We start from the raw sequence: 10,820 nt of genomic DNA, 5'->3' as shown, positions 1-10,820 counted from the left end.
ACACACACACACACACACACACACACACACACACACACACACACAAAAATTGTCAGAGATCAGTCAAACATTCTATACAATTCCAAGTGTGACTGTAGTTTCAGACAGGTTTTGAGTATTTTCCACACATGGCACACTCTCTTTGGCCCCTCACCCCTGTTCTGCTCATTCATCTGTTTGTACAGCGTGTCCAGCTCTGGGCGAACAGCCATCACAGAGAGAGCTCTGGGCCGGGGGTCAAACATAACTTCGTGACCCCAGCCGTCAGGGCCAGAGGGGATAGAGAGGGAGGAGGAGACAGGCTCACTGAAAAGGGCTGGAGGAGAATGACAGGACACATACAGAAGACGAAAGGATGAGGAGGAAAAAAGAAAATGATCTTTGCAAGTCAACAGCCGTCTGTGACTCCCCTACCTCTGGTCAAACCCACAGCGGCTGTGCAAAGCATGTTGGGACAGCTGCTTGAAGACTTGAGGAGGCCATGAAGAGGAGGAGGAGGAAGAGGTGGTGGGATAGAGGAACGGACTAAAAGAGGGGAATGGAAGGTGAAATGATAGAAAGATGCATTTCACAGAAAGAGAGATTAACATCAACAATACCTTCCGGATCTGATCCGAGTCCTGGCTGCCGGAGTCGGTGTTCCTCCTGATATTCCCTGGTGTCCAAATCAGAGCACAGCTCCAAGTCTTCATTGGTTTGGTACTCATCGGACACTAAAGAGGTCCTATCTGATTGGTCCGTAGTCTCAGAGAGGGCGTGGCAACTGGACGGGGTCTCGGGACGGTGCTGCAGCTTCGTGTGGAGTGATTCGATGATTTTATCTTTCTGCTGCAACTCCTTACTTAACCTGCACGTGGACAGAAGGTCATGATATCACAATGAAACTGAACTCTGACCTTTCACATATTAAACCTAATCACTTTCATTTCATTCTATTACACATTTGTGTGTTCTTTGTAGGAATTAGCCTCTGAACTCTTGAGTCATGATCAAAAAAATGTTTTTTGAGTTCAAGGTTCTGATGAAAGTCTAACTAGTTCCTCCTCGAATCGAAGTAAATGCTTTTACATTTGCTTATTGGTCAGTTTTTTCATTTGGATGCACAGAAAACAGAAAACGCATCAACATTGAGGGAAATAGGAAAGGAAAATTTTTTCCAGTAATATTAGACAACATAAACAACACTATTACTGTGAAAAGAGCTCTTCTTCCCTATATGAGCACAGGATAACTCACTTTATATTAAAGCCCATTTAAAGAGCATTAACTAATAGGGTGTGAGGTGCTTATAAGTCCTAATAAGATGCCTATTAATGTGTATTTTATGTTAATAGTGCCTTCATGCCTGTCAACAACATACTATGTGTTAGCTCCAGGAAGCCATGGATTACAGTAGTTTTAGGTACTTTTTATACTGTTCTAAAATCACTACTAAATCAAAGGCTTGCATAGCTACTACACTATGTTCTTGACTACTGTAAATTTATGCACTGTCATCATCCATCCTCATAGGCTGGCCCAAATTTTGAGACATCACATGATGTCCTGTTCTGTTCTTGCATCAGTAATGTGTGTGATGCAACGATGTGTGGACATCTTCTGTGTAAGCACCCAAAAGAATTGCAACCAAAGTCGAATGAAATTAAATGAGAGAAACTGACCGTGCAGACACATTTATATAGAAGATGAGAAATCACTTCTAGTGAGTCACAAGTGGGTCTAGAGGCCTTACAGACCCTCATGCTATGTATTTGTGTCTCTCTTACTGTTTTGGGTCCCCTGGCTCTCTGACAGCATCTTTTTTTTTTTTAAGTGTCTTTGTTTTTTTTATTTCACCAGCTTTCCTGATAACCCTTAAAAATGTTGCATGCTGGAAAATATTTCAAAACAAATATTTATCAGTACAGCAGCAAGCGTCAATACAACAGAAATCCACGAATAAGTGACTTAGCATGAATCCAACAGAAACAGTGTGCCAAGCTGTGAAGGATACAGAAACACTGAGCATTTTAAAGCCTGTCTGGGTGGACACCGGGAAGCTGTCTGTTCAGCTAGAGTAACTTAAATGATCCGCGTGGTGGCCCGCGTGTGGATTAACAGCATTCTGTCTTCTCTCCAACGTAAGTAGCTATGCAGACAGCTCCTCACAGCGTGTCACATGACAGAGCAAACTAATCAGCAGGACAGACTTAGTGCTGCAAAGTGAGCTATTAAGTTCAGTGGGGGTCAACAGATCACAAAACTGCAGGTGACACTGCAGTTTTGATAAAGACCAAAACTGATCTTCATGCTTCTGCTTAAATTTTGGTCTGTGTCAGTTTCTGGGGACTGACTTGATTTTGGAACCAGGCTCAACTAATTATTCGAACAGTGATGGCTTCACCTTTCATCCCCAGATGTTGCTGGTTGCTTGATTTTGAGCAAAGATCGCTCCTTGGTTTAATTGCTACCACCCTAAAATAGTTTAATCTCCTACATATTCTCACATTACACATATAGATATGAACAAGCTCACTTACCGCAAAGCGAGCAACTCATGGCCTGTCTTGTCGTCATGGCTCTCTACACGTTCTCCTGTGGAGAGAAAAGAGGAAAGATGGAGCGGTGAGATTTTAAATAACAGTAGAAACAGTTTTTTTTTTTAAAACGTTCCTTACGTCCACTAATCTTGGTGACCACTCTTTGTGCCAGGGCAGTGCTCTGTGCCAGCTGCTCCCTGAAGCTCTGACCCATGTAGTAGTCAATATCATTGGCCCGCAGGAGCTCCTCAAAAGCCTGAAAGTTGTTGACGTTTAGTGCATCTGTGAGAATCTGCTATGAACTTTGCTAGAACTTTATTCTCTCTCCATGTTGATAAAATGTAGAAAATATCACTGAATCAGGGAGTGTGTTTGCAGCACCTTGGTGGTGTCTCCCAGGTGTTGGGTCAGGATGTGACAGACTCCTTGCCCTTCTCTCATCCGCTGCCTCAGGTGGGACAGCTCACGAGCTTGAGCCTGGATCAGAGAGTTGTACTTCCTGCACAGACAATCAGCCGCCACAGGGACAAAATGCACCGCAGTGTTAAGGGAGATTAGTCTCGCTCTTATGTGCATACATCAACTGATTCTAGATAAAAAGTAAATGTGCAACACTGCCACATTATCGCTGCTAACCTACCCAGGCCAGGTGGCACATTTCCCTTCTTCTGCTTGGCCTTTGCCCTCCGATCTGGTAGTTTTCAACTGAGCCTCCAGCGACGCGACTCGTTCCATCAGTTCTTGGAGCTCCCTGCTGGGCTTGGACGCTGGACGAGCCCCTTGGGTATCAGATAACCAGCCTTCATCCTCTTCCACACCACTCGGGGCTGGTGATCTTTCAAGCGCCCAGTTTACCTAAAGGGTGAGGATGAAAAGCAAAAAAAACCCTTGTTTTTTGAAATGTTTTTTCTTTAACATTAAATAAATTTAAAGTACAGCATTTGTTGGTGAGTCAGTACCTTGCGGGGCGTGCGCTCCAAGCTGGAGGCGTAGTCGCTGGTCGCAGACAAAGACCGGACACGGAGCTGCAGTCCACGGATCACTTTGTGACAGCGAGTCAGCTGTGAGCGCAGATCCTGGACCAGATGCTGGAGAGACGCCGACTCATCCCTCATTTCATAAGCGCTTCTGTTACTGCTGCACCTTCCAGCGTACCAGCCACCACCCTCACAGTCCTGAGGATGGGACAGCGACGTGCACATCTCTAGGTCATCAAACTCTGCAAGGAGGAGAGGTGAGACATGATTAATGAGAGTATCTTAAAGAGCATGTGTTTGGTCTAAAATGAATCAGATCTTTGTTCATCACCTGGGCTGCTGGTGTCTTCTCTCTCTGCTTCGTTCTCACTCCGGCCACAAGTTTCATAACCCAGATCCTGAAGATCCACCTGCACCTGCTTGTTGGCCTGCTGGACAGACGTCTCGGCTGCACAGACATGAGGCAGAACTTACTTCATTCCTTTATACCAAATAATTAAATATGTTTAAATGTATTTGTCTAACTCATCCCAGCCTTCCTTTATACATGCGCCTCAGAGTGACTCACTGAGCAGATCTCTGTACTCCTTCAGCTGTTCGGCCTGAGCTTGGACCGTGGCCTCAGACACCATCAGCCTCTCTTGCAGCTCTCTGTTCTCCTGCTGGCTCAGAGTCAGATCAGCGTGCAGACGAGACGCCTGTTCACGGAGGCCATCCTCTTTTTCTCGCCAGAGCGCTCTGACCTGAGAGCTGTCACCGGCGACCGCTGTCTCCTGCAAAAGCAAAGCATCTAAGCAACACTGATGTGTAATCTTCACAGGCACATCATTTAATTATTTAGTCATACAGCATCTCTTGCACTGAAATATCACATATAACAAGACATTAACTGACTGTTTCTGATTCTTTTTTAAGAGCTACGTTTATATGTAAAACATGTCAATTAATATGATTACATTTAAACTTGTTAGTACAACTATTTAGTACACCTGGATTACTGATGATCCAATTATAAGCAGTATCAGACTAAATTAAACTTTACTAGCGACACTTTGTTGCCCTTCAATTGTTTCTAACATATTTTCCCATCTAAACTGTATATGTTACATTTAATGATCTGAGTACTGTTTCTGGTATTAAACTGTCTGGTCATTTTATTCTCTCTAACACTAAAGAGAATCACACTAAATCTGTAATAATGATCAGATAATGAGGGTATGATGTGTTACCGCTTCAGGTTGGTGTGTGAGATGGTGAGATGTCAGTGTGCCCAGGTTCAGAGAGCATGGCCTCATGCAGTGCCTCTTCCCTGGCTCGTTGCTCAGACTAACACATGGAGGACCTCGCTTCCCCGCCGGCACCGGAGATGTTTCCAGTTCATCTTCTTCCTCAGTATCCTCTTCCTCCTCCTCCTCTTCTTCTTCCTCCTCCTCTTCTTCTTCTTCTTCCTGTTCTTCTTCTGGGCTCAGACTCTTCTCTGTGTTTGTCCCCACCACTACAGCTCGTACTTGGTTTTCTTTCAGGGCCTGGTTCTCCCTTTGCAGCTTCTGCAGGGCACTCCTAGCAAAAGTCGAACAGAAGGACAAATAAGCATAATGGTGCCATCAAACACAGCACGATCAGGTAAACAATAAGTCATTTAAAGCAAATTACACACCTCATCTGAGCTACAGAGGTGTATCCATCCCTCTCCAGCTGTGACTTTATTTCTTCAAGCTCGAACTCGAGTGTCTTCTTTGCTTCATCGAGCTGCTTTACATCAGCTGTCTGGGACTGTGCCCCCCTCACCAGCCCTCGGGTCACACACTCAGGTCCTTGAGCCTTAACAGAAGCCTACAGAGTTAGAAATAATACTTCTTAGTTCTTACCCTTTAAGTCATGGGAGTAGGTGAGATGCTCTTAATGGTCACAGTGAAGTGTTAGTAAAAGCACTTTACCTGACCGGAGGTCAAACTTCTGGCATTCACGCTATCGTCATCCTCCTCTATGCTGTCTGTGAACTCCTCACTGCTGCCGTCTTCATCGTCTCCCTCTTCCTCCTCTGTGCTGAGCTCTGGAAACAAAATGACCATTTAGGGAAAGTATCCACTTGCTTTGGTTCTTTTCTTTAAATCTCAAACCCCCTGGTTTTCTCTCAGTCCTGTAGTTTTTAAGCCTCTCCCTCCTCGGCATCCACTCTATCCCATTCTTTCCACAGTCCTCTCTCTCTCTCCACTGAATCACCACTTTGGAAGTCATGGGACTTAAGGGAAATGTTATGTCATACGTTGCAAGCCAGCCAAAAAACCGGTGCACTCAGTAACAGTGTGTGTGTGAAGGCCACTTTAAACACCTAAAAATGACACAACTGTAGCAGATTTAGAGTAACGACTGTTTGCAGGGATTAAAGGAGGTTGTTGTGACCGAGTACTGCATGTTCTCTTCTCTGTTCTGTTTTTAATATTGTATACGCACTCGCAGAGAGAGCAGGAACATCAGGAAAGTGACTGAAAAGAATTTCTAAGGGAAACTGTTTTACATAATAGGCCTTCGCACGCACTGCACAGAGCTACATGTGAATCATAGGTGTGGGTTTGTGTCTAGAGTTGCTCACTGCATTGTGGGGACATATTAAAGGATTGTTTCATAGTCAGAGCAGGTTTAACGGGTGCTAATTATCAGAATGTGTCCACCTTTAATGAAGCATACAGCACTAAATGTCTCTGTGTTGTTGGCGAGAGGGCAGGAAACTCAGCAAAACTGCTGAGGCAATACTGATTGAGTAATGTGTCCCTGCAGGCTTGACTGGTGTAATGTGGCACCCTGTTTACACACTGTGACACTACATAATGTCACCACATATGAGGAAGGTGTAGGAAGAGGGACTTGAATTGTATTTTTATTCAAGCTAGATCGTGAGGACACTGAGTGACCGGCCACACGGGCTTTGTGTTTATGAATATTTCACTGGGCATTACAGTGGAAGCCATGCAAACATGAAAACCATGCCACACTATCATGCATGAGGGAGGAAGGACATGAAGGAAAATTAATTGGGACCGAGTTTGTGTTAAGAATACACGTTGCTGTTTGTTGCCTTTGTATTTATATATTAAAAGTTCTAGCATGTGTTCATATGGTTTTAAATTTGCACTTTAGGACAAAAAAAGGCAAAGTTGAGAGGCTGAGGAGGGCGGGTAAATAATATTTCTACTCTGGGTAGAGGCTCAGAGAGATGATATATACTGTGGGTTGCTCTGAGGGGAAAGACGGAAGGTATGTCAAGGAATAAGTGGAGGATTTCAGGTTTCCTAATTAAACACAATAAAGAGAAATCCATACCAGAAGTGCTTTTGACAAAAAGCCAGCACATGTTTATTTTTGATGCATTTAAAACACAAAAAAAGAAGAAGAAGTAGAAGGAGCTTTGACGGTGATTCCATCTGTGAGGCTAGATGAAAAGATCGGGGGCACAAAATCCCTAGAAAATGTACTCTACCTCATATAAATAATTCATATGCAAGGTTTATTTCTGGTGTTCACATCTCCTGTCATTAATAGAGAGCACTGTCTAGATGATCCTATCTCTGTACAAAGCTGGATCTAGAAGCAGAGCTGCTAAAAATATGCATATCATATAAAATTACTACAACATAAAGCATCTGCCAGCTTATATCTAAAACGACTAGCCTACTCTATCATGCATATCTATCAGAGCTAACACACAACTAAAGGAAAGTACGAGGCCGTCTTTTTTGGATTTGTTTCCTGGGCCTTCGCTAAGCGTGCACGCACAATCCTGCTGACAAACAGATGATATAAAACAAATGATGGATGGTGAGACGTTTCACTGTAAGGCATGAGCTTGAATTTCTCCACAAGACGTGACTTCACTGTGACAGTAAGGCTGGAAGAGCGACACCGGTGAGAGACAGTACACAGAAATGGCAATAGCGAACAATCGAGCTACAAAGCAATATGCAGGCAATCCTCAAAAAAAACAATATAAAAAACCCAACAGATTCACACCACACTCACAAAATATATTAATAAATTAAACTCTGAGTTGCACATTTTCACTTCATACCATTAAGAGGAGTGTTTGTGTTATTTGGACAAAGCTGCCTGCACACTGAGGGTCAGATTTTGGCTTTTTTAAAATATAGATCTCTTTCTCTTACTTCAGGAACGCAATGTTTCATAAACCTGACCGTCAGTGGTTGGAGACAGCTCCATCTCACATTTAGAGTGTCACTGAGTGGTGCTGTGGTCACACAGAGCATCAGGTGACAATGGTGCTTGCAGCCTTGGAGGCTGGACCCTGCCCGTTCCCACCTCCAAAGTCAGGCTGCTTTTTAGCTGCCCTGTCCAGTAGCAGGGCCGTGTTACGGGTCCGAGACAGGACCTCCTCCAGCTGTCTGCGGAGTGCCTGAACTGAATCCAACTCCATGTGGAGGGCCTGGATCTTCTCTGAGCTGCTGCAAAATCAAAAAGACCAGAACAAAATGGTGTTTTTGAAAACAAAAAAGAAAGGACAAAAAAAAAAAAGCTTTGCAGGAATCCAGAGCGTCACAAGACCTGCGTGGAATTTCCCTACCTGTCACTCTTATGAATGTGAGTGAGATTTTGGTATAACCTCTTCTCTGCCCTCAAGGCGTCATTCAGCTTGCTGTACTCTGATACCAGCTGCTCCAGCACATGCTGAATCACAGTGGCGGGGAGGGTTAAAAAGGAGTAAAGTGGTTATTTCCTAAGGAATACAAATGTCTAAACACTGTCTAAGCGACTCGAAATGAAGCAATAATCATACTTTGTGATCAGTGTTGTCTTTTGTGGCATCTCCTTCTGACTGCTGGTGAGCTAAAGACAAACGCAGAGCAGAGATCTCCTTCTGCAGAAAAAGAACCCAAAGATGTCACTAAAAGATTAAAAAACAGGAAATTTTAGTGCATCAGCTCAAGAGCTTCACTGATACCTGAGCCTCTGCCTCCTTTTTCAGCACCAGCTGCATGTCTTCCTTCAGAGCCTTAATCTCTGCCTCGCTCTCCTTGGAAAACGGCTGCATGGCCTCTTCCTGAGCCTTCATCAGCTCCTGACAGTGTGATAAAGTAGCCTGTGAACACCAGGTGTACAGGATCTATAGAAAGACAAACAGCCAAGGGAAAATGTCGGAGCAAGTACCTTGATAAAAGCCTCCTTCTCTTTAAGGAGACTCTGCAGATGCTCCGTCTCTCCTCCCATGTCTCTCTGCTTGTCCCATCTCAGTTCATGCAGCTCCTGCTCTCTTTCTGACAGCTGCTTGCGAAGCTCCTGTAGCTGGCCAGTCCGCTCACTGATCACTAAGGAAAGCCTGTAGGAGTAGTCCTGAGAGAGAAAGATCAGGTTACACTTTATCTTCCTGAACCGCCTTTTTGTACGGCCCAAACCTATAATCTACCAGCTGCACTTCGATGTCACGATGTCGCCCACCTGCAGATACTGGTCTTTGGAGCTGAGAGTGCTGAGCAGATCCTGGATCTGTGCTTGTTGTTCCTTAGACTGCCTGCTGCGGTCTCCCAAAAGCTCCTGGAAGAGTTTCTCTTTCAGAGCCAACCGAGCCTTCAGCTCCTCCACAACCTCAGTGGGACCGGCCTGAACTCTGGCGACGAGGGCAGCTGTGAGATCCTGCACACGCACAACACAACAAACAGAGCAATTAGTAAGAAACTGGTGAGACAGGTTTGTCGACATGGGATGGTTTTTCAAAGCTTTGAACATTTACACCGCAAACAACTGAGAATAATTGAAACAGAAAGCTGTTGTAAATGCCAGTGTGTACCTGAGCCTCCTGGCTGCGTGTCTGTAGTGCTGCTTGTAGCTGGGTTATGATGGTGTCTTTCTCTCTCAGGGAGTTTCTCTCCTTCTCGTCGCTCTGCTGCTTCAACCACTGGAGGTTCCTGTAGGCCTCTGCTGCCTGCTCCAGCTCCAGCTCTTTACCCCGCACCAAACCGTCAAGACTCTGGTGGTCACGATCACCAAAAATATATCAGTGCATAACTTTAGATACTGAGTAATATGTTTAATGCTATAAAACCTGAAGCATGAAATAACTGCCAGAAAAATTCAATTTTCTTGAAAATGGAGAGTTTACTGAGCGTTATGACAACTAAAATTTTTTAATTTATTCACAATTTATTAAATGTGATGCACTTGGCTTATTGGTTCAAGCTTGTTTTAAACTGTGAGCTTTAATCTGCATAATATGCATGTTCTAGTGTGTCCACACCAAACAGTTTGGACATGATGATGCTGCGTGTCGCGAGCGTACCGTGATGGTCTCCTCGTTGTTGGACAGAATGCAGCGGAGTCTCTCCAGGTCTCGCTCCTTCTCTCTCAGAGCCAGCTGCAGCCTCCTCACCTGGCCCTCACGCTCCTCCACACAGTGGAACTTGTCATCGATGGATTGCTGCAGGCAGCGATGGAAAAGCATCCTCAACCTTCACCGTGTTCTTTGCACTTCATAGTTTTGTAGTTTACTGCATAAAATGTTTAGCTATGCAGTAGCTAACACCGAGAGATTTAACACATGCTTTTCATCGTCACCTTTTTAATTCATATATTTCTTCCCACTGCAGTAAAATATTACTGCACACTGACCTTTTGGTGTGTGAGTCTGTATTGCTGTGTGCCCATGACTCTTGACTGATACTCGTTTGTGACTAAAAGCCTTCCCACTGTCCCGACAATGAATGCACATCAGTTTGTGAGGCGAATGTAACCGTGGCTAAAATGAGTTGTTTTCAGTATCTGCCACAAGTTTCAATCCCTGCTGTGAATCTGTGTGCTTGTTTACCTCCAGAGCTCTGTCTCTTTCTTTAATGCGCTCCCTCAGTTTCTCAAGCAGGGCGTCTCTTGGATTTGGTTTGGCGCTTCCAGTTGATTCCACCATCTCTGAGTACTCCTACAGATTAATATATTTTTAGATGGGCTAAAAAAGAAGTGTGTGTGTGCCTAATATGTATGTGTGTGTGTGTGTGTGTGTGTATATATATATATATATATATATATATATATATATACTGTATGAATGTACACAGTATATATATTATGTAAGCAGACTGTGTGGAATTGTGCATGTCACCTGCAACTGTTGCTCCTTGTCCTGCAGAGCGCTTTTGAGCTGTGCGACGCTCCGGTCTTTCTCCTGCGTCACAGCGTGTTTCTCTGCTTCGCTCTCTTTTAAAGCTGCTTCTTTGGCCTGAAGCTCAGTGCGAAGTTTGTGAAGGGCGCAGCGCAGGTCCTGCAGTAGAAAGAAAGTATGTTAAACGTGCTGTGTAACATGTTAGGTTTACTCACACTGTCACAA

The 10,820-nt window shown here is 44.3% G+C and overlaps 1 protein-coding gene across 8 annotated transcripts in view; it reads right to left on the bottom strand.

Moving 5' to 3' along the window:
- Positions 1–10,820, bottom strand: part of LOC102297870 (myomegalin) — a 51,038-nt gene that overhangs the window by 9,760 nt on the left and 30,458 nt on the right. For 7 of the 8 annotated variants that reach the window (XM_014333063.2, XM_014333059.2, XM_014333056.2 and 4 more), the window contains 23 exons: positions 10,596–10,754; positions 10,308–10,415; positions 9,783–9,920; positions 9,294–9,473; positions 8,945–9,139; positions 8,657–8,839; positions 8,451–8,567; positions 8,286–8,366; positions 8,073–8,176; positions 7,811–7,953; positions 5,434–5,549; positions 5,154–5,329; positions 4,726–5,056; positions 4,065–4,269; positions 3,828–3,944; positions 3,479–3,738; positions 3,160–3,374; positions 2,901–3,018; positions 2,658–2,775; positions 2,520–2,574; positions 600–847; positions 415–525; positions 155–316 (listed from right to left, as the gene is read on the bottom strand). In XM_014333063.2, the coding sequence (XP_014188549.1) occupies positions 155–316; positions 415–525; positions 600–847; positions 2,520–2,574; positions 2,658–2,775; positions 2,901–3,018; positions 3,160–3,374; positions 3,479–3,738; positions 3,828–3,944; positions 4,065–4,269; positions 4,726–5,056; positions 5,154–5,329; positions 5,434–5,549; positions 7,811–7,953; positions 8,073–8,176; positions 8,286–8,366; positions 8,451–8,567; positions 8,657–8,839; positions 8,945–9,139; positions 9,294–9,473; positions 9,783–9,920; positions 10,308–10,415; positions 10,596–10,754 (3,640 nt within the window). The remainder of the gene's footprint in view (positions 1–154; positions 317–414; positions 526–599; positions 848–2,519; positions 2,575–2,657; positions 2,776–2,900; positions 3,019–3,159; positions 3,375–3,478; positions 3,739–3,827; positions 3,945–4,064; positions 4,270–4,725; positions 5,057–5,153; positions 5,330–5,433; positions 5,550–7,810; positions 7,954–8,072; positions 8,177–8,285; positions 8,367–8,450; positions 8,568–8,656; positions 8,840–8,944; positions 9,140–9,293; positions 9,474–9,782; positions 9,921–10,307; positions 10,416–10,595; positions 10,755–10,820) is intronic. The other variant, XM_014333062.2, reaches the window with a different exon arrangement.

Source organism: Haplochromis burtoni, unplaced genomic scaffold (genome assembly GCF_018398535.1).
Source record: "Haplochromis burtoni strain Fernald_Lab_line unplaced genomic scaffold, NCSU_Asbu1 Contig_41, whole genome shotgun sequence".
NCBI classification, from domain to species: domain Eukaryota; kingdom Metazoa; phylum Chordata; class Actinopteri; order Cichliformes; family Cichlidae; genus Haplochromis; species Haplochromis burtoni.
This window is presented reverse-complemented; position numbering and strand designations above follow the sequence as displayed.